The sequence below is a fragment of the Perca fluviatilis genome, chromosome 7 (genome assembly GCF_010015445.1).
Source record: "Perca fluviatilis chromosome 7, GENO_Pfluv_1.0, whole genome shotgun sequence".
NCBI classification, from domain to species: Eukaryota; Metazoa; Chordata; class Actinopteri; order Perciformes; family Percidae; genus Perca; species Perca fluviatilis.
Genome location: NC_053118.1, coordinates 1109333 through 1132958, shown reverse-complemented (window position 1 = coordinate 1132958; position 23626 = coordinate 1109333). Strand labels below are relative to the sequence as shown.

General features: G+C 41.4%; 1 protein-coding gene across 10 annotated transcripts in view; it reads left to right on the top strand.

Moving 5' to 3' along the window:
• Positions 1–23626, top strand: part of ubr5 (ubiquitin protein ligase E3 component n-recognin 5) — a 56179-nt gene that overhangs the window by 11957 nt on the left and 20596 nt on the right. For 9 of the 10 annotated variants that reach the window (XM_039805041.1, XM_039805044.1, XM_039805042.1 and 6 more), the window contains exons 6-30: positions 141–414; positions 699–858; positions 1086–1235; positions 2083–2294; positions 2525–2641; positions 2823–2933; positions 3131–3285; positions 3629–3746; positions 4184–4368; positions 5149–5258; positions 5707–5819; positions 5994–6140; positions 6284–6395; positions 6517–6671; positions 6768–6965; positions 7235–7445; positions 9438–9564; positions 9790–9941; positions 10514–10609; positions 15538–15661; positions 15799–15896; positions 21401–21558; positions 21923–22014; positions 22154–22300; positions 22511–22629. In XM_039805041.1, coding sequence (XP_039660975.1) covers positions 141–414; positions 699–858; positions 1086–1235; positions 2083–2294; positions 2525–2641; positions 2823–2933; positions 3131–3285; positions 3629–3746; positions 4184–4368; positions 5149–5258; positions 5707–5819; positions 5994–6140; positions 6284–6395; positions 6517–6671; positions 6768–6965; positions 7235–7445; positions 9438–9564; positions 9790–9941; positions 10514–10609; positions 15538–15661; positions 15799–15896; positions 21401–21558; positions 21923–22014; positions 22154–22300; positions 22511–22629 — 3641 coding nt within the window. The remainder of the gene's footprint in view (positions 1–140; positions 415–698; positions 859–1085; positions 1236–2082; positions 2295–2524; positions 2642–2822; positions 2934–3130; positions 3286–3628; positions 3747–4183; positions 4369–5148; positions 5259–5706; positions 5820–5993; positions 6141–6283; positions 6396–6516; positions 6672–6767; positions 6966–7234; positions 7446–9437; positions 9565–9789; positions 9942–10513; positions 10610–15537; positions 15662–15798; positions 15897–21400; positions 21559–21922; positions 22015–22153; positions 22301–22510; positions 22630–23626) is intronic. The other variant, XM_039805043.1, reaches the window with a different exon arrangement.

Sequence of the window (23626 nt, the reverse complement as noted above, 5' to 3'; positions counted from 1 at the left end):
TGAATCCCTTTCTACCCAGATGTGTGTGTGTGTGTGTGTGTGTGTGTGTGTGTGTGTGTGTGTGTTTTGAGTGTGCTCTGTTAGTCAGCTGGTGTATTTGGCAGTTGTGTCTGACTATGGCCTTGCGCTGTATGTAACAGGAGTCGCTGGAGCTCTGGTGTAAATGGAGGCAGTGGAGGAGGTGGAAGTGGAGGAGGAGCAGGGGGAGGTGGAGCTGGAGGTGGCAGCAGTGGAGGAGGAGGAGGTGGAAGTGGAGGCGGAGGCACGTCGGGCAGGTCATCAACTGCAGCCCGTGATTCCCGTCGACAGACCAGGGTGATCCGTACAGGAAGGGATCGCGGCTCGGGCCTACTAGGTAGCCAGCCTCAGCCCGTCATACCAGCGTCTGTCATCCCTGAAGAACTTATTACTCAGGTACAAACTTCTCCGCAGGAATATATCTTTTCTTTAAAAAAGGAAATGCTACAAAAACGGTTTAACCTTTTTCGTACTGAAACAAATGTACATTAAGCAGTTCACATTAATTAATAATACATTTATTTTATATATGACTTTGAAAGGTACTCAAAGGCCCTTTACATAAAAACAAAAACAGTAAAGCAATACAAATATAATAAAACTAGCATGTACTTGCTAATCTGCAGTCACAAGTGAGTATGAATAAATGTGTTTTCTGCTTTGTTGTCTATTTCCCCAAGGCCCAGGTAGTCCTTCAGGGGAAGTCCAGGAGTGTGATCATTAGGGAACTCCAGAGGACCAACCTGGATGTCAACCTCGCCGTCAACAACCTGCTGAGTCGGGATGATGAAGATGGAGATGATGGAGACGACACAGCCAGCGAGTCCTACCTCCCTGGAGGTTTGTCAAACGAAACAAAGAAACCGAAAACCGAGTTTGTAGTTCAGGCTTAGTAGCATTTCAACATATTATAATGGAAATAGGCTTGTGTGGAAGAGTAACACAGTATTCAAATGATTTACTTATGACCATTCTAATGGTCTAGACAGTATTTGCAAATGTCATACAAATAATGTGTTTTTTATTGTCTTAAACCTTGCATCCTGTTGTGCCTTTGTCCCATGCAGAGGACCTGATGTCCCTGTTGGATGCAGACATTCACTCGGCTCATCCCAGTGTGATTATTGATGCTGATGCCATGTTCTCTGAGGACATCAGCTATTTTGGCTACCCCTCTTTTAGACGCTCCTCGCTGTCTCGCCTGGGATCCTCCAGAGGTAACTCAACAACTCACTTCTGACTAGTAAAAGGAAGGCAGGGTGTTGGAGAGGCTTTGGTGACAACACTGGTGGTGGCTTTTGTTGTGGGGATGGAGCTTTACTAGCTTATTAAAGATAAGACAACACAGTAGAAAAGTTGAAAAACCAAGGCAGAGATTTTTCAGTAAAAGACTTGCCAGTGGCTTAACATTTGAATAAGCAGTTGTCTAACAAGCACAGCAGTTTTTTTTTTTTTTGATAAATGACAACTGTAGGGCAAATGTAAAAAAAAATATACATATTTTCCTCTTTGCTAAATGTATACTTGAGCCAGTATAGGTTTTACACAAATTCATGTTACATGAAAGGGTTTTAGCTTGTTTGCTGGGGAAACCAGTCTGTTTAGCTTGATTTGTAATATTGGTGTTACAGGCTATAAATGTTTGGTGTTGTATACTGCATGGCTGTAGTACATACTGTGAGCTCTCTGAGAAAGGCCCGCTAGGCCCACCTGTCTTAACAGGGACCCTTTGAAGGCAGTCTATTCTAAAAATAAAAAAAAAACGATAAAAAAAAAACGAAAAAAAAAAAAACGACCTAGTCCACTTTTAACCCATATGCATGCTTATTTTCTGTCTATCCATTTCCTTTTCTACCTTGCATTTTAACAGTTGAGTGTGCAAACTGACTCACCCACTAGTATAATTTAGACTCCCACTCGATCTTGAGTACTGCAATTTTGATTTGCATTACAGTGATTCTAAAGAATCTATCTTTCTTTCTCTATTCTTAAAACTATGTTGACGGGTCTTTCCCAGAGAGTGGCTTACTTCTATCCCACTGGTGTGACCTTATTGCATACCAGTTCTCCTTCTTCCCTTAGAGCGCGACTCCGAGCTGTTGCGTGAGCGTGAGTCTGTATTGAGGTTACGCGAGCGCCGGTGGCTGGATGGGGCCTCGTTCGACACAGAGCGAGGCTCCACCAGCCGCGAGGGCGAGCCCAGCTTGGACAAGAAGAGCATCCCGGTCCAGAGCCCTGTCTCCTTGGGAGAGGAGCTCCAGTGGTGGCCTGACAAGGTAGGAGGAGCACAAACGGAGCTCTTGATTTGAAACACAGAAATACAAATCTTCGCAATGACATTGCAAGTGGAGCTTCGATCTATTCTATTTCCTTTTGAAAATTCTGATATGACTCTTCAATCTGATTGGAGCCCACTAGTGGCAAATTAATTTTTTTTTTGTGGAAAAATATAGAGGAAAGTTGTGCTTTACCTGTCATTTATTGAGATCTCTAATCTTCTTTCCAGGATGGTGTGAAGTTTGTAAGCATCGGAGCCATGTTCTCAGAGCTGGTGGCTGTCAGCTCCAAAGGAGAGCTCTATCAGTGGAAGTGGAGCGAACCTGAACCCTACAGGAATACACAGGTGGAGAGTTCTACCTATATGAATAAAATTGCAGAGAAACTGCTATATATATATTTTTAATGAAATACAATATGCATTTAATCTATTATTGTAACACACTTAATGACTGGAAAGCACTGGTAGTTTATTACATGTTGGACACCTAATATTACTTAAGATTTTCTGTCATTTGTTCTGTCAGAATCCTTCGGTTCATCACCCACGTGTATCCTTCCTGGGCTTGGCCAATGAGAAGATCACCTTATTGTCTGCCAATAGCATCAGAGCCACTGTAGCTACAGAGACCAATAAGGTATATTATGTTGACATAAGGACATGTGTGCTCTGCTTTGTTCATGCAAACAGTACTCAACTACAGGATGCGTTGTGTAACCATAAGATTATGATTGACTAAAGAAAAGATTATTTAGTTACTAATCAGCCAGCCTAACATTACAAATATTTTTTTAATGAATTGTTAATTAACTCAAGTTTGTGTGTGTGGTATAGGTGGCAACCTGGGTGGATGACACACTGAGCACAGTGGCCTCTAAGCTGGAGCACAGTGCTCAGGCCTTCTCTGAGCTGCAGGGGGAACGTATGGTGTCACTGCACTGCTGTGCACTCTACACGTGTGCACAGCTGGAGAATAGCCTCTACTGGTGGTAAGAACAAATGTTTTTCCATGAAATTACATTGAAATGAATTATATTATGTTTTAACAATAACAGTGGCTCCCAAATGTCACCATGACATTGTTATCCTGCTAAGTGTAGCGGGTGTGTTCATTAAAGTCATACACAAAACAACAGGTTATTACACATTTCTCTTTTACAGTGTTAGTGATAGGGAAAGGTTATGTCATTGTGTTTATAAGGTTCTAAAACATGACATTTAGCAGAGGTTACAAAGTGATGTCTTTGTCAATTCAGTGAGAAGGGTATATGTCAGGGACGGGTATGAAAATCAGTAAAGTTTTGACACTTGATTGCTTGCATCTGTCTGCAGGGGTGTTGTGCCTTTTAGTCAACGGAAGAAGATGCTTGAAAAGGCCAGAGCCAAGAACAAAAAGCCAAAGTCCAGTGCTGGCATCTCCTCAATACCAAACATTACCGTGGGAACACAGGTAAGAATTTTGAATTTTCATTGTTAAAGTGACTATATGTAACTTTTAATTGTTTATGAAACTATGTAATGTTTCATCTGATGATCATAAATGACCTGTAACAGCAAATGAGACTTAACAGTGAAAAGAACACTATTTTTATATAGTTTTATTAATGCCTCTACCCGGGTACGATTCTTTTCCCGCGAAGTCACAGAATGATTCACGGAAGCTAGACGCCACTTCAGAGCACACATTCTGATGGGTAACAGATTTCGGCATAACACTGGAAAAGCCTCTGTTATTGTATCCAGCCAGGTAAAGGGTAGCAGGAGATTTCTTTATATAGGCCTAATTGTATTTAAAATGTATTTTAGAAGTGATCTGTTGTAGTTATTGCTGATACTGGTATAAACTCGACATAAACCTAAAATAATTTTACCTTATTCCTTCCTTAGGTGTGCTTGAGGAATAACCCCCTCTACCATGCCGGTGCAGTGGCCTTTTCTGTCAATGCTGGCATTCCCAAAGTGGGCCTCCTGTTGGAGTCTGTCTGGAACATGAACGACAGTTGCAGGTTCCAGCTGCGCTCACCAGAGAGCCTCAAGAACCTGGAAAAGACCACTAAGACCCAGGATATCAAGTCAGTTGCATTTTATGTAGATAAAAGCTGTCAATTTTTGTATATGAGTAGTCTTCCATGATTTCATTTCATTACAATTTTAGAAAGGTCTGGGTATTGCCACTAATTTCCCCATTTCAATTCGCAAGGTCCCAATTTGATTTTCGATATAGTACCAATTAAATTAGGTATATTTCAGTTACAATGCAAATTTTACGAGAACTAATATCAATTCTACAAGGAACTCTCAAACCTTATTTAAAAAATTGTTTACATTAAGTATTGACCTCAATGCAGTTACATTAATGTAATTTGTTATTAAACATGAGCACACTATAGCAGTCAACACAATAATGTGCAACTCTGCAGACTACAGTTACTGAGTATTAAGTGATCAGAATTTTAGCAGAAATTCTGCCTAACTTTGGAGCGTTATTTTGCCCCTTCCCTGCTAGCATGACATGGTCAGTACTAATTGATGCCTTATGTCGTGTTTCATAGGATACCAATATCTTCACTCAGCTTTAAAATGGAGCCCACTACAGCCTCTTAAAGACAATATCGTCCTCGAGATCGCTAACATTCCCGCACGTCTCTTGGGGTTAAAAGATCGATATTGAGATTTTATGAATCCATATTGGATAATTTAAATTATCTATTTGAATCAGAAAATGTATCATTTTAAACCCAGCCCTACTTTAACCACATTTAGAAGACCTAGACTTTAGTCCCTCTGGTTACAGAATGTGGATCTGTGAGAATAAGTCAAATTCATCTCACTAACTTGGTCTTAACCCATAGGACTGAAAGCAAGCCAGAACTGGTGAAGACTGAGATGGGTCCTCCTCCCTCTCCAGCATCTACCTGCAGTGATACCTCTTCCATTGCTAGCAGTGCCTCACTGCCCTACAGTATGTCAGCTTCTCTCTTGCTATCTCTCCCTCTTAACCTCTAGCTCTCCAAACAACACTCAAGTCTTGACTTTCCTCTATCTCCCAGGCACAGAACCAATTTCTTCCTCACTCTATGCTCTCATTAGTCCTTTGACTTTGAAACAGATGGTGCACAGGCTTTCATCAGCAAGCCCCCCCCCCCCCCTCATCTGTTATCCTGTGAAGGAAGTGTGGTCTGCTCACAGTATATACTGTGGTGTATTTGGTTGCCTTTTTACATCCTCTTATCATATGACTCATATACAGCTAGCTATCAGTGTTGATCATTTTACCTAGTCCACACTAGTTTTAATCACCTGGTCAGCAGTGTATTTGTACTGTCCTAATCAGGAGTATGATGCCAAACCATTTGCAATCCTTTGATTGCAAATGAGGACTAAAAGTTAGTATGCCCTACTACTTGCAGAGCGAAGGCGTTCTACCCCGGCTCCCAAAGAGGAGGAGAAGGTGAATGAGGAGCAGTGGCCTCTCAGGGAGGTGGTGTTTGTGGAGGACGTTAAAAATGTCCCTGTGGGAAAGGTGGGTGCATTACATAGAAGATCAACGTTCGCAAATGTATTAATATCTTGGATTAATAAGTAATGCAGGTGTTTGTGTCTCGGGCTACTCTCAGATCCTGCTATCAATCATGTGTCCCTGGTTTGTCATGGCATCTCTGTTTCACAACTTCTCACCTTTTATACTATGTTCTAGGTGCTTAAAGTGGATGGCGCGTATGTTGCTGTGAAGTTTCCAGGGACATCGAGCAGCATGAGCAACCAGAGCACTGCTGCTCCCACTGACTCTGACCCATCATCACTGTTGCAGGACTGTAGGCTCCTCAGAATAGATGAGCTGCAGGTATGGACATCAACTGATCCAATATCACTTGTCTTCATCTCAGTTTTTGGAGTTCAGTGTGAATATATCTCTGCAGGTGTGAGCATCTTTTGTCCTGACATTCATATATTTTCCTTTTGTCTCCTTCAATCTCTTCCTGACAGGTGGTCAAAACTGGTGGGACTCCTAAAGTTCCTGATTGTTTTCAGCGCACACCTAAAAAGCTCTGTATCCCAGAAAAGGCAGAGATTCTGGCCGTGAATGTTGACTCCAAAGGTGAGTCTTTGTCTGTGTTTCTATATGTCCCTGGGTACTTTATATACTTAATCAATATATGTATTTAGTATTTTGCTGCAGATTTGTATTCCCAACCCTTGAATATCTATCCATCTTCCAGGAGTCCACGCAGTGCTGAAAACTGGTAACTGGGTGAGGTATTGTATCTTTGACCTGGCCACAGGCAAAGCTGAACAGGAGAATAACTTCCCAACCAGTAACCTGGCCTTCCTGGGCCAGAGTGAGCGCAATGTGGCCATCTTTACTGCAGGACAGGTAAGATAATCTCCCAAATAGTTGACACTTTTTTGCAGTTTTGCACATGCCTTTACAATATCCAAATGTTAAATGTTGAAATTGTTTTTCTTCCAGGAATCTCCCATCATCCTACGAGATGGAAATGGCACAATCTACCCTATGGCCAAAGACTGCATGGGTGGTATTCGAGATCCTGATTGGTTGGACCTGCCTCCTATAAACAGCCTGGGAATGGGGGTGCACTCTCTGGCCAATCTCCCTTCTAACTCCACAATTAAAAAGAAAGCTGCTATTATTATTATGGCTGTCGAGGTAAATGTGACCTTATAAATACAATGTAAAAAAACAAATGAACAAGTAGATGGCCAAGTAGAATAAGTATTTGTGTTTAGTGTCATTACGTGCCATTGAAATGTAGTTCTCAGTTACATTGTTACATTGCAAAAAAGTTTTACTATGGTGGTTTCTATCACGTTCCTACCCATTCATCTGTCTGAGCAAAAAGCAGTAAGTCATAATGAAACATCAGAGACATTCAAATGAGTGGTAATCAGTTCTTACTCATTGTCTGTGTCTTTCAGAAACAGACGCTGATGCAGCATGTGCTGCGTTGTGACTATGAGGCATGTCGGCAGTACCTGGTGAACCTTGAGCAGGCTTTCTTGTTGGATCAGGGCAGCCAGGCCCTCGGAGCACTTCTGGATCATCGCTGTGATGGAAACCGCAACATCCTCCATGCCGCTGTCTCCGTCTGCTTCCCTGTTAGTAACAAGGAGACCAAAGAGGAAGAAGGTAAGCTGGTGCTTTAGACCAGGCCCACCTATTCATATCTAGGGTTGGGTACCGAAACCCGGTTCCACAATGGTACCGGTTCCTACGCAAACGGTAGTATTTGGACCGGATTAGAACGCGAATTTCGGTTCCGACTGAAATATTTTCCCTCTGTCGCTCTGGACAGCGGCAGCCTCTTTTTTTTCTTTCTCCCTTTTCTGCCGAGTGGCGCACGTGCCCGCTAGCGGTGTGAAGCGCGTGTCCGCGCTATTCCCCCGACATGCACTCTACAATCCCTGCTGACAGACGCCTTTTTGTACACGCTCTGAAATGGACGTAAAAATATCCCACTTTCTCTGTAGTCTACCGTTAGCTAGCTACCGTAAATGTAGGCTACTTTTAAAATGGCATATTTTCCCTCTGGGCTCACCAAAACGGACGTGAAAGCATATTAACCATTCACTGACTGCACGTGATCGCTAGTAAACATATTACACTTGCTCTGCTAGTCTATCGTTCAGAACAAGAGCCTGTAGCCTGGTGGTGGGGGAGGCGAGACAGCCTCCCCAATGGTCTGCCCTTTCAAACTCATACCTGTGTTTTTTCGGTACATTCCATCTGTAATTACAAAAAAAAATATTTCAGTTGTAAAAATAATTCCAAACCTATTTACTTAGAACATTATTTATTTAGAAAATTTTACACTCTCCTCCCAAACCCGTCCCTACAACCTATTAAATTGAATAATTATTCTACTTTTATTATTGTATTTGTATATTATTCTATTTTAGCCGGTTTTATTTTCATCACAACCCTAGTTATTGTGTAGCCAAAGAATCAATGGACCATTTCTGTATTTGTTTTTGGCTTTCCAGCAAGAGTTGGGTGTCTTGTCTCAAGATTCTGCTTCAGTTTGAAAAGCTTTAGTGCCTCAATTTAGAGCATCAAGCCTAGAGCTGGGGTATCACTACTCAATACCTTTTAAAGGTTCCATGGCATGAAAAATTCACATTGAGGTTTTTCAACATTAATAAGTTCCCCCAGCCTGCCTATGGTCCTCCAGTGGCTAGAAATGGTGATAGGTGTAAACCGAGCCCTGGGTATCCTGCTCTGCCTTTGTAAGCTCAGATGGGCCGATCTGGAATCTCCCCTTTATGTTGTCGTAAGGGGCAAGGTTACCTCCCCTTTCTCTGCTTTGCCCGCCCAGAGAATTTGGCCCACCCATGAGAGAGAGAGAGACATCATGGCTTGAAAACAAGCGAAGCAGGGCAGTTGGTCAAAGCCACAGCCCCACCCTCCACCTTGCCCCCCCTCTCTCCTCCTCAATAGCATTTAAAGCTACAGACACAGAAATGGCACGTCCTAAAGAAAAGCTCATTGTGGGACTGGCTCTAGTGGCTGTAATTCTGCACCAAGGCTGAATTTCGGGAAAGAGACTTCAGATACAGTATTACGGAGCCACTAAGGCCTATATAAAAGCATCCAAAAAGCAGAATGTCATAGGACCTTTTAATGTATCTACCAAAATAACCCAGTACCAGTAGTATTGTAACTTCTCTAGTCAAACAATACCCACATTCAATCCTTTTTGTATCCAGATCTAGAAAGAAATGACTATTTCTAGGGCGTTGCTCGCTGCCAATTACTGCAAGCTTTCATAGATTTAATGCCTAATGACGTGTGGTTGATAAAGTCTGCTTTGGACAATCAATGTCAGGATCTCCCTGAGTTAACATTGACATAATAAATAGTTTTAATATTTGAGTCTGATTTTAAAAAGTAGTTAATCTTGATTTCCTGGTTACAGTCTCATCATTCTCTCCAATGTCTCTGTTTTGGACTTTACCATCTTTATTAGAAAATGTGAAATGATTTTAAAAAAATGTGGGGGGAGAAACACTTTGTCCTCTCAAAACACAATTCTAGATTGGAGTCTGCTCCTGTATCAGTTTAGTTGCCTGTATCCCCAGGACTCTCTTTTCCATGCCAAGTGACCATGCTGTTTCATTTCAGAAGCTGAAAGGTCGGAGAGAAACACATTTGCAGAGCGCCTATCGGCTGTGGAGGCAATTGCCAATGCCATCTCTGTGGTTTCAAGCAATAGTTCTGGGAATAGAACTGGCTCCTCCAGCAGCAGAGGGTAAATAAACAGTTCTATTTTTTTTTTTTTTTACACTACACAGAATTTATAAGGAAGAATAGTCTGTACAATGTCATTTGGAGTACACAAGGCTGCCTATAACAATAAGAAAGGAATCTTTTTGCATCTAGTGTCAGTGAACAGGCTCTCCGGTAATATAAAATCACAAGCAACATTGTTGATCTTAATTTCGGTGCCATGTTTTATTTTTTGTGCCGTCACCAGGCTTCGTCTGAGGGAGATGATGCGGAGGTCTCTGAGAGCAGCAGGTCTCGGCCGTCATGAGTCTGGCCCATCATCCAGCGACCACCAGGACCCTGTGTCACCACCCATTGCCCCTCCAAGCTGGGTCCCTGACCCCCCACCCATGGACCCTGGTCAGTGTAACTGTATAAGACTTTGTAATTAAGCCCTTTCAGACAGACAATATCACTGCAATTAAATGAGGCCTCTGCTTTAATGCAGTTGATGTGTTGCTACAAGGTATTTCAGCCCGAAACTTGATCCTTTCTCTACTTTTGCCACAGTGCAGTCCACCGAAATCCTTGTAGCGTGTACCCTGTAGCCTTATTTTAATTTGCCATTGACCTTGTCAGCATCAAGCCAGAGGGTGTGGAAGATTTCTAAAAATGTACAATCCTGACACAAAGGTAACTAAACTGCCATGTTGTGTGTTGGCATTTGGTAAGCCTTAAAACGAGGAGTTCTCCATTTGCATTTCATCTTCTCACTGGTACTTTGTAACAGCCCACCTACACCAGTGCAACCTCTTGAGTGGATTTGCCATAGTTGTCAGTCTGACAACTATGGCAAACTTTATCAGATAAGTCTCTGTGCGATCATAATTTAACTCTCCTTCCTTGCCTTAATGAATTAATCTAAGACTTTGTGCTAATGTGTCTCTTAACTGAAGTGAAATCTACAAAAACTGTTTTTATTTTATTAACAGATGGTGACATTGACTTCATTTTAGCACCAGCTGTGGGTTCACTTACCACTGCCTCCACTGGGACTAGCCAGGGACCCAGCACCTCCACCATACCAGGTACATGACATATTCATCATAGAGCCGTTTCACCACAACCCACAATTAATTTCAATTTTTCCAGCTGTGAGCAACTCTTCTATTGTGCATTGCATTGTGAGAGAATAGTGTGCACGGCACGCTCATAAATCCACCGTATGCAGTATATATTGTCTGGTTTGAGTATACTTAATTTTGTGATGTATGTAGTGTGAACACGCATAATAAAAACCTGCTTAGAATCATAAGTAGTATGTAGTACGGATTAAGGACGCAGGAATGTTTTCACTGCTAACCAATAGGGCTGGGATGATATGCTTTTGTCCTGATTTCATTCTTTCACGATACACGGGTGCCGGTTCGATTTGCATTGCTATTTTCATTTGTGATTCGATAGTACTGAGTAGGGTTGGGTACCGAAACTCGGTGCCAATAGGGAACCGGTGCCGACGTAAACGGTAGTAACGAGACCGAATAAGAACGAAAGTTTCGGTGCCTCATTTAGGTGCTTGACTTTACACTACACCTGACAGCATGTAACGTTAGCCTACCTTTAGCTAGCAGCTGGATTAAACACCGGTAAAATGCTGACAGCTAACGTTAAACGTTAAAGTGTAAAGTGTGACTGTATTTCACTGTGGAGGACTTCAACAGCGGGATGTAACAGTCTGCGCAGCAGCAGCAGCAGTCGCAATTCATAGATATACAGTATGTTTATATGGTCGGAATTAAACAACACAGACGGTGCGTTCACTTGCAGCTGCCGTTGTCGGAATTAAACAACACAGACGGTGCGTTCACTCGCAGCTGCCGTTGTCGGAATTAAACAACACAGACGGTGCATTCACTTAAAACAGGTTGCCTCGTGGTGCATTCACAGTAATTGTAAAATACCCTTTTCCCATCTGGGGTTCAACAGCAATTTACTGGTGAAATTATTGTTATTGTTATAGTTATTACATTATTATTAAATCTTTAATTTTGACCATGGCCTTAGCAATAAACAAGTCACTGACTGTTGTTTACTACCCTTATTTTTTTTCTTCTTTTTTTACCGGTTTTTAGTACCGGTTCAGGCACCGGCACAGTTTTAGAAGTATCGATTTAGCACCGGAATCGAAAAAAAACCAAACGATACCCAACCCTAGTACTGAGTATTGTGATTTTTTTTTTCCTTTTTTAACAAAAACAAAGTTGAATTAAAGCTGCGAGCATCCAGTGGTGGAACAAGCGGGTGTGGGAGCTTTACAGAATGGAAGAAATAACTCACAACCTGAGGCTCCAGAGGGACAAATTTTTGAAGAGATGGACCCCTGTCGTGCTTAAAATGTTTTGAAGAGGAGCGTGTCCAACCTCCCCACACTCCCCCCGCTTCCCTTTAATTACTTAATTTATTTATATACAGTGCCTTGCGAAAGTATTCGGCCCCCTTGAACGTTTCGACCTTTTGCCACATTTCAGGCCTCAAACATAAAGATATAAAACTGTATTTTTTTGTGAAGAATCAACAACAAGTGGGTCCCAATTATGAAGTGGAACGAAATTCATTGGCTATTTCAAACTTTTTTAACAAATAAAAAACTGAAAAAGTGGGCGTGCAAAATTATTCAGCCCCTTTACTTTCAGTGCAGCAAACTCTCTCCAGAAGTTCAGTGAGGATCTCTGAATGATCCAATGTTGACCTAAATGACTAATGATGATAAATAGAATCCAGCTGTGTGTAATCAAGTCTCCGTATAAATGCACCTGCTCTGTGATAGTCTCAGAGGTCCGTGTAAAGCGCAGAGAGCATCATGAAGAACAAGGAACACACCAGGCAGCTCCGAGATACTGTTGTGGAGAAGTTTAAAGCCGGATTTGGATACAAAAAGATTTCCCAAGCTTTAAACATCCCAAGGAGCACTGTGAAAGCGATAATATTGAAATGGAAGGAGTATCAGACCACTACAAATCTACGAAGACCCGGCCGTCCCTCTAAACTTTCAGCTCATACAATGAGAAGACTGATCAGAGATGCAGCCAAGAGGCCCATGATCACTCTGGATGAACTGCAGAGATCTACAGCTGAGGTGGGAGACTCTGTCCATAGGACAACAATCAGTCGTATACTGCACAAATCTGGCCTTTATGGAAGAGTGGCAAGAAGAAAGCCATTTCTTAAAGATATCCATAAAAAGTGTCGTTTAAAGTTTGCCACAAGCCACCTGGGAGACACACCAAACATGTGGAAGAAGGTGCTGTGGTCAGATGAAACCAAAATCGAACTTTTTGGCAACAATGCAAAACGTTATGTTTGGCGTAAAAGCAACACAGCTCATCACCCTGAACACACCATCCCCACTGTCAAACATGGTGGTGGCAGCATCATGGTTTGGGCCTGCTTTTCTTCAGCAGGGACAGGGAAGATGGTTAAAATTGATGGGAAGATGGATGGAGCCAAAGACAGGACCATTCTGGAAGAAAACCTGATGGAGTCTGCAAAAGACCTGAGACTGGGACGGAGATTTGTCTTCCAACAAGACAATGATCCAGAACATAAAGCAAAATCTACAATGGAATGGTTCACAAATAAACATATCCAGGTGTTAGAATGGCCAAGTCAAAGTCCAGACCTGAATCCAATCGAGAATCTGTGGAAAGAACTGAAAACTGCTGTTCACAAACGCTCTCCATCCAACCTCACTGAGCTCGAGCTGTTTTGCAAGGAGGAATGGGCAAAAATGTCAGTCTCTCGATGTGCAAAACTGATAGAGACATACCCTAAGCGACTTACAGCTGTAATCGCAGCAATAGGTGGCGCTACAAAGTATTAACTTAAGGGGGCTGAATAATTTTGCACGCCCAATATTTCAGTTTTTTATTTGTTTAAAAGGTTTGAAATATCCAATAAATTTCGTTTCTCTTCATGATTGTGTCCCACTTGTTGTTGATTCTTCACAACAAATTAGTTTTATATCTTTGTTTGAGGCCTGAAATGTGGCAAAAGGTCGAAAAGTTCAAGGGGGCCGAATACTTTCGCAAGGCACTGTATATTCTAATCTTCTTTATTCATTTTCTTTTTTTCTTTTTATGTTTTCACTGTATTTATTCCATTCTGTTTATTTACTTTTTCATTTCTAAATTGTGGCCTGATCAGATACTTCTTTATGTTACTATGTATTTTTATGCTGACTGTCTACGATAAATAAAAAATAAGTAAAAAAAAAAAAAAAGCTGCGAGCAGCAATTGACGGGCCATCGCGCCTCTGCGCGCGTCGGGGTTACCAGTGGATGCCGCTCCTTGCGACCGTGCATTTGCGCAGCACTCAGACACCGCAAATCGTCACCAATGAAAAGTGAACTCCCCGCCGAGTACGATACCTCACACAAGACTCTACGTCATGCGGTTCATTAGCTGTGAAAGGGGCCGTCGCCAAAACATAGGGGGCGGGCCAAACCATCACCAATAAAAAAGGGAGTCTCTGCTGAGTTCATTGATACCTCACATAAGACTCTACCTGAAATGGGTCAGCATTTATGAAAGGGAGCGTGTCTAAAGCTTAGGGGGTGGGTCAAACCATCACCAATAAAGAATGAAGTCTCTGCTGAGTGCAATGATATCTCACACAAGGGTATACCTTAAACGGTTGAAATGTTATGAAATGGGGCATGGCTTAACCATAGAGGGCGGGCCAAACAATCACCAATGAAGAATGAACTCTCTGCTGAGTTCAATGACACCTCACACAAGACTACCCTAAACGGTTCAAATGTTATGAAAGGGGGCGTGGCCTGAGTAGTTGGACAATGTACACTTGAGTTACACCCACTTCCTGTTTCGGCGGCGAAACGCACAAAATGGCCGCCCCGCCACAGCCACGCCCTATGACGAAAAGTTTTTCTTTTAACAAGTTTTCATCGTTAACGTCTTAAGATGGCACAGACCGAGTTTGAAGTTGATCGGATTAAATGTCTAGGAGGAGTTCGTTAAATTACGACGTGGAAATGGCCAAAATTGCACTAATTTCGAACTTTGAAATCAAAATGGCGGACTTCCTGTTGGGTTTAGGGTATGGCTCTCATGGAGTTTTTTGTACATCTTGACATGGTTCATATGTGTACCAAGTTTCGTGAGTCTACGTTAAACACACTGCAGGGGCAATTTTTTTTTTTTACTTTCTAGGGGGCGCTAGCGAGCCATTTTTGTGCGCCTATTCCCGAAACCCTTAAAATACGTACATTTTCACCAGACTTGATGCGACCGTCAAATTTGAGTTTTTGAATATGTTAAGCCCCTCAAAAAGCCAATTCATTTGCTGGGAAAAAGAAATAATAATTCCTTTAGTTTCCATAGGTACTTTGCCGCTGTCGGCGCTCGGGCCCTAATAATATACTTCTAGAAACAATATATCATGAGACATTTCTACTAGTCTGACATTTATTCATTTGTAAAGAAGTATATAACATGGATTTTCTGCATTTTCTGCTTTCGACCGGTTTTGCTGGAAACTGATAAGATTAGTCGTCGTTTGCAGTACCATATGAACTGAAAATATTTAGGTGGATCATTGGTTAAAAAGAGAAAAATCACGATTCCGCGGAAAGCAAAATCGTCGAAAGTAAAAAATAACGATACATTGGATTTTTTCCCCCACCCCTACTAACTACTATTGTTATTTGTCTTTTGACTAGGATATGTTAAAATTGCATTGATCTTGTATCAGTTATAATTTAGACGGGCTGTTTTTAAAATGGTGTTATAAAGTACATGCTAAGATAATATCGTAGAGATGCCCAAAGAAAGTTGCAGGGTTATTTTTCCTTATGACATTCTGGTCTTTTTCAGTATACATTATCACTTTGGTACCAGTGTAGATTGGTCCATCAGCTGTATACTGTATTCTTGTGTATTCCAACTCTGTGGTCAAACGTGTTAGGCATCTCTAACGGATCGTCTTCCGTGTGTGCAGGGCCGTCCACTGAGCCATCTGTGGTCGAATCTAAAGACAGGAAGGCCAACGCCCACCTTATCCTGAAGCTGATGTGTGACAGTGTTGTTCTGAGGCCACACCTCCGGGAGCTGCTCTCTGCCAAGTAAGAGTCTCTATTTCTATATCATTGTACTTATAAATGCTTACTGTACACAAAACTAATGCATTTTGTTTGTCCTGCTTTATCTGCTAGTCTTTGTTCATTTTGCCAATCTAATTGTTGTTGCTGTTGTTTGACAGGGATGCCCGTGGAATGACCCCATTCATGCTGGCAGTCAGTGGGAGAGCCTACCCAGCAGCCATCACTGTGCTGGAGGCTGCGCAGAAAATGGCCAAGGGTAAGTTAATAAGTCATCTTTCTGATTTCTGAACTGATTTGTCATTTGACTGGTTTGTCATTTGAAGGGAGACTGTTAATGATGTTCTAGAAGGCACGGACCTCTCCAGTCACCTCTCTGTCAGATCCGCACAATTTATGCTGAATTTTCAATTTTACAAATATTAATTGTGCTATATGTGGTTGACTATGGAGGAAATATTTATTCATAATTCAAATTTGAAAGTCCAAAGAGAAATTCAAAGAGAAAAAGAGAGTCCTCGAGATCTGACCACACACAAACACACGTAGCAGAGCTACCCACAACCATGTTTCTACTGTTGCTTAATTAAATAAAACATCAAAAGAGAGAAGTTGTCTGAGTCTGTGTTTAAACAGACACACCTGGGGCGAAGTTGGGAACCAGAATCAGCTTTAAATACAGTCCTAATCTAGTCCTCACTAACACGGGCCCAATTATAGTAACTACATGAAAACTTCACTGTTGTTAAATGAAATGTCGTTTTAGCCTACATCATTTTCTATCATGTGAAACGAGGCCAAGCCAACCTGGTTGTGAAGCTGCAGACAGATGGGTCCGTGTACTTGGCGGCCAACGGATTTTCGTTTTGAAAGGAAAAAAACAAACAAAAAACGGCCAGTTTCCCAATTACCATTAGTAAATAGGAAAACAAAAATCGGAAAACAATCCATTATTTTTTTTTTTTTTTTGATATTAAAAAACGGAAAACTATCTCGTTATCCGATTGCCTTTGATGTGTTTATAGATGGAACTCGGAAATTAAAATGTGTGTATAAATATTATTCCTCATTCATTTTTTTCGTGACCCGGAAGCGATCGTAAGTAGTAAGCGGCTGCATACCCGGAAATCATTTGGACATCAATGAGACCATAGACAGTTAGAATGATACGGACGTTAAAATGTTTTTAGACGAATATGCTAGTTTTATATTAGAAAACCGAAAGAATGGGATGTCTTGTGGGGATATAGCAGCTGCGTTGGGTTCACAATTTGGAACGATACGGGGGTTTTCTGAGAGGAGTGTGCGGAGCTGGTGTGCTCAGCAGGGACTTGTGGCGAAACACAAGTTGACTTTTATTATGAAGTGGTCACAGGAGATTAGCGCTGACTGCTCTCATTCATCAAAAATGAGTCTACACAACAAGACAACCATCATAGTCTAATAATAATAATAATGAAGCGAAAACATTTTCAAAACTTCTCATTTTCACATAAAAGGTCTCCAACGTTGTTTTGCGCCATTGCTGTGGCAAAGTATCTGTCAAACTAAAGTCGAAACCATGATATGGCTTTCCCTTATCAAATCGCAAAAGACTCCGATTTAATACAATATCTGTCAAACAAACAGGGCTATAATAAGTATAAATAAGATATAAAATCAATATAAATGTTTTTGGATGTTAAGAAAGTAACTAAGTAACTTACTCAGTACATTTTAAATTAGCTACTTTTACTAGTAATTTTACTTGTACTTGAGTAAACAAAGTAACAGTACTTTTACTTAAGTGGAACATTTTTTAACTCTTTTCACTTCTGCTGATTTATTTAAAGGGGTGATAGAATGCAAAACCGATTTTACCCTGTCATAGTTGAATAACGACAGTTCGGTGGGTAAATAGGACATACATATAAGCTCAAAATCCCATTGACACCCCTTTACTATGAAAATTTCATATTTTGAAACTGCCGCTGAAAACGGGCGAATCCCAACAAAGCTGGAAGTTGACGTCAACCTCCCAAAAACCGGAACCTTTGTCAGCCCATGGGTGTATTAAGAGAACGCAGTCCCCAACATTTACATAGGCTACACAACTGACCTGAGATCAGGTAGTCTTCTGAATCTAGGTCGTGCAGATCTCAGAAAATGTATACATTGTTCATATGCTATTTTACCATTAAATTCACTTCTGAGACTTTTTTTATGCGAGAAATCAACTACTTAGAGGTCAAATATGGGCCGTTTTACGAAAATTGATGTCTAATTGCAAATTTTGTCCGACTGTGTGTCGGACTTCAGAGGCTGGTGCTGCCTGTGTTGCTGGCTCGCCGCCTCCACAGACCCCGGCTTGCTGTGAGCCCCGATTGAGCTCGACGCGCTCGCAGCCCACAGCACCTCATACCCGCCAAAGTCACCGTTTGGGCTGGTGGACTACTACTGCAACGGCGCTGACGCAAAGCTCCAGGGCCTGCAACTCCCCTCTTCCTGCTAGCTAGCTAAATGCCCGGTGTATGTGAGTGAAAGCGCGGTCAGCGAGCTTGTTATGCCAGCATTCTCTTACCACAGATTCTAGTTAATCTTATAATGTGTGTAATTATAATGTGTTGAGTTATTTAAACAAACGATTGGGAAAATAAACGCCGCTTGTCCATGAGTCTCATTGATAGAGCCTGCGGCTGGATGGAGCTCTATCAATGAGAGCTAGCTAGCTAGCCTCCTCTTAGAATTCCTCTGGAATTCACAAATATTCATTAACTTGAAATCGGACACCGTTGTTAGCTTTATAAAACATATAGTTAGATGTTGTATAAGTGGCGTGACGAAATTCAAACTGTAAATATACTCAAATTACGACCAAAAATGAAGCTAACTAGCCGCAATCTGTACACATAGCTGCGACTGTCCCTTCAATCCTAACGAAACCCTTACAGCTCACAAATATTCATTAACTTGAAATCGGCCACCGTTGTTAGCTTTATAAAACATATAGTTATATGTTGTATAGCTAAGTGGCGTGACATGTGTGTAACATGTGGTAAGAGATTGCTGGTGTAACAAGCTCGCTGACCGCGCTCTCACACACGGGCCATTTAGCTAGCAGGAAGAGAGGAGATGCAGGCCCTGGAGCTTTGTCGAGGCAGCGGCGTTTGTAGTAGTCCAGCGCCCAAACGGTGACTTTGGCGCGGGTATGAGGTGCTGCGTGGTGCAGCAGTCGTGCCGGAGCTCAATCGAGCTCACAGCAAGCCCGGGTCTGTGGAGGAAGGCAGGCGGGCGCGCAGCCAGCAACACAGGCAGCTGAACTCCGCACACAGTTTTACCAAATAAATTTGCAATTAGCCATCTCATTTTCGTTTGAAAACGCCCATATTTGAGCTTTATATAGTTGATTTCGCATAAAAAGTCTCAGAAGTGAATTTGGTAAGGAAACATTGCAGTGTCTGGAATATGAGATTCTGTCGCGTTTCTAATGTCTGTGTATTGGGGATTCGCTCAACCAATCAGCACACGACCTCTAATGCGTATGTAAGTGGCGGGAAGTCGCTCAACCAATCAGTGCGCGTCTGTGTGTGTGTGTACGGGGCTAAGGCTCAACCAAGCAGAGCGCAGCTCATCTAAATATTCATGACCATACCATATTTGGAAGAAAAGCTCTTGTTACAAATAGGGCCAAAACACAGGGATGCATAAGGGCCAATAAAATATCAACCAGGCCATTTTCAGCCCAACTAATGTTACATACCCCATTAGGAGAACATAAGGAACAGTGTGAAATACCCTATATAATTATTCTATCACCCCTTTAAATCAAAAAATTGCATAGACCTAGCCCTGGTCTGCATATCGGCCTAGCTGTGGTCAGCTTTTTATTTACTTTAAGAGTAGCATTCATTTGAACAAAAGCGGTAAACGGCAATTGATAAAAAAAAAAAAACTTACCTCAGCAATACCTTCAGCGATTTCAACTTCAAGTTGGCAGTCAGGACAGAAGTCCCTGACAAGTCCCTGCTGAGCACACCACCTCTGCACATCATTATTATTATTATTATTATTTATTATTATTAGACTATGATGGTTGTCTTGTTGTGTAGACTCATTTTTGATGAATGAGAACGGTCAGTGCTAATCTCCTGTGACCACTTCATAATAAAAGTCAACTTGTGTTTCGCGAGTGAAAAGCTTTTAATATTTGCATATTAAAAGCAATATGCAGACTAGGGCTAGGTCTATGCAATTTTTTGATTTAAATAAATCAGCAGAAGTGAAAAGAGTAAAAAAAAATTCTTAAGTAAAAGTACTACTGTTACTTTGTTGTTTACTCAAGTACAAGTAAAATTACTAGTAAAAGTAGCTAATTTAAAATGTACTGAGTAAGTTACTTAGTTACTTTTTTAACCTCCAAAAATCACATTTATATTGATTTTATATCTTATTTATACTTATTATAGCCCTGTTTGTTTGACAGATATTGTTGTATTAAATCGGAGTCTTTTGCGATTTGATAAGGGAAAGCCATATCATGGTTTCGATTTTAGTTTGTTTGACAGATACTTGGCCACAGCAATGGCGCAAAACAACGTTGGAGACCTTTTATGTGAAAATGAGAAGTTTTGAAAATGTTTTCGCTTCATTATTATTATTATTAGACTATGATGGTTGTCTTGTTGTGTAGACTCATTTTTGATGAATGAGAGCGGTCAGCGCTAATCTCCTGTGACCACTTCATAATAAAAGTAAACTTGTGTTGAGCACACCAGCTCCGCACACTCCTCTCAGAAAACCCCCGTATCGTTCCAAATTGTGAACCCAACGCAGCTGCTATATCCCCCACAAGACATCCCATTCAACCTCCGTTTTTTAATATCAAAACAAAAAACGAATAATGGATTGTTTTCCGATTTTTGTTTTCCTATTTACTAATGGTAATTGGGAAACTGGCCGTTTTTTGTTTTTGTTTTTTTCCTTTCAAAACGAAAATCCGTTGGCCGCCAAGTACACGGACCCAGATGCTCAAGTGTGCTCCTCAGCAGTCAGCTCCCCCTGCTGTTCATAAGGTGCTTCTGCACCCCTTTCGTTTCAGACCCTCCCACTAGCCTTTGGGCCACGCCTCATTTACATTGACGTGTCAAGTCCAAATGAAAAGGCAATGTTAAATGGAAATTCAAAAGCCAAATATTAAATCCAAATGAAAATCCAATGTTAAATTGAAATTCAAAAGCCAAATATTAAATCCAAATTAAAAGCCAGTGTTAAATTGAAATTCAAAAGCCAAATATTAAATCCAAATTAAAAGCCAATGTTGAATTAAAATTCAAAAGCCAAATATTAAATTCAAAAGCCAAAAGGAAAATTAAAAAAATATATATTTTTAATTTGATCTTGCTTTTTCTCTTTGGACTTTCAATTTGAATTATGAATAAATATTTCCTCCATAGCTGACAGTGATGGGAAGTTTCACTGGAATTGTACTTCCTACGATTTCATGTGACAAATAAAAATGGATTGTTGATTGCAAACCTGTATTTTTAATGTCTGCATAGTATTATGCACATACACTCTATAAGGTTTGTGTAACCAATAAGCCACCACCTCTCTGATACATCTGATGTAAAGTGGGTAGGTAACAGCTGGAACATTGGATGTTATCCAAGAGTTATGTGAAGCCTGACTTATTTAGCTGCCCTGCTTACTGCAGCAAACTGCATGTTGTTACTGGCATTCCTCCGTTTTCATATCTTCCTCTTGTTCCTCAAATGTCTAACACAGTGGGTGACCCAGGCATTGCAGAGAAGGAGGATGCAGATTCTGTGTTCATGGAAATGATTTGCCCCTCGGGGACCAACCCAGATGATTCGCCCCTCTATGTTCTCTGCTGCAATGACACCTGCAGTTTCACTTGGACTGGAGCTGAGCACATTAACCAGGTCAGTCCTAGAGGATATCATTACACTGGACTTTAGAGGAAAAGCACTCCTCATCAGAAAAAGTGACGTGTTGTAGATCACTCTCAAGCAGCATTCATCAGTGTCTATTAGGGATTATCATTTTAATGTTTAAAAGACAGTTATTTAACTGATAACTTGATTAGCTTAAAAACACAACTGAGAAACATTAAGATTATTTAATTACTTAACTTGCCATGCCAACTTAAGGGAGTGCTCCTTTTTTTCACTGCACAAGTGGAACTTTACAGCTTTTGGAGACAGTGCTTGTTAAGCTCTTTAATATATACTGTTCAGTTTAAAGGTGGAAAACTGGTATTTTTCATCACAATGACTTTGCATTTAGGATATCTTTGAGTGTCGGACCTGTGGTTTGCTCGAGTCCCTCTGCTGCTGCACTGAGTGTGCAAGGGTGTGTCACAAAGGACATGACTGCAAGTAAGTCCCAATTTTGAGTATGGCCTTACAGTATTTACTCTGTGTAAAGGTTTCCGTCTTTCTTACCATTGCTTTTTATCACCTGTATTCCACACTAGATCGTCTGAATGATCATTCATTTGCTTCTGTTTTTTCCCAGGCTGAAGAGGACCTCTCCCACAGCATACTGTGACTGCTGGGAGAAATGTAAGTGTAAAACACTGATCGCCGGCCAGAAGGCTGCTCGCTTGGATCTGCTTTACAGGTTACTCACAACCACCAACCTGGTCACAACACCAAACAGCAGGTAAGACCCCGACCATGTTCGCTGTACTGGCCTTTAGCTCCACTTCACCTAGAGTAGCGTTCTATCTTTTGTGCCTTATTGTAATTGGCAAGTATCTGGGCATTTCTGGCTAAATCAGTTTAACTTTATTAATTTGAAACAGAAGATACTTCATATTGTGCAAGTGAAGATGAAGTGATGTTTCTGACTGATTTTTATTTCCATCCGCAGGGGAGAGCATATTTTACTGTTCCTGGTGCAGACTGTTGCCAGGCAGAGTGTTGAGCACTGTCAGTACAGACCACCACGCATCAGAGAAGACAGGAACCGCAAGGCTGCAAATGCAGAAGGTCAGTTCAGGATCCTTCTCATATGTTACCCACCTTTACCATCAGTGCAGATTAATACAGGTGGGAATCACCAAATGCCCCACGATAAAATGTTATTGCGTTATATGCGATATTATTATTATATTCAGGGTTCATACGGGTGCTTGAAATCCTTGAAAAGTGCTTGAATTTTGGATAAAATGCTTGAAATTGTAACTATTTCTTTCACAACAAATACCTATCTGACTGAATAGTTGGTTTATTAAATGGAGAAATAAAATGTTGGAGAGCCTAAAATTAAACCTGCTCGCTTGTGCATTTGTGACTGCGATCTGCCACCACGCCAAGACCCGCCCTAGGAAGCAGCTTAATTGGTTGGGGTAAGGCATTTCACCTTGAGTGGTTAAGGTTAGGATAGCATCATGGACACCTGGCCAATAAATGCTATTGAAGGGCTGGTCTTGTTGTGGCCATAGTGGGATTCGTAATATCGGCAGGTTGTCGTTTCAATGAACGTTGGCTGGAAGATGAAAAATACAAATTATGGATTAAACGGGGACAAACCCTATGAGTTGCCTCTTCTAAAGTCTGCAAAAAAGACGTGCAGCTTTTCACAATGGGCGAGTCTGCGCTCTCGAGTCACATTAAGTAAGTTTCAAGTAAGCCAACTGAAGTAGCCTGCTGTACGTTGGCGTCAGTTAAAGGTATTATGGAGGATTTTCTTTTTCCGGGTGGATCATCAAGACTATCGGTCCTCCTAGTTGTCAATCATTCTGGTGATATGTTTACGTAAGGCCGTCGTACGTGCTCGTCCCTAGGTAGTTTTCGCTTTCTGCGCATGCGCACTTTCAGGTGTATGTGTGGTGAGCATAGGTAGTGAGCTACGGTTTCAGCCATTCATTGAAGCGCGCCGTTCTCACCGTGTTTTTTCAAAATGTCTGAGGGTCGCAGGAGAAAAAGTGTCTAGGAATTGAATGACAAGAAGAGAAAGGCCTCTGAAGAAAGAAACGAGACCGGA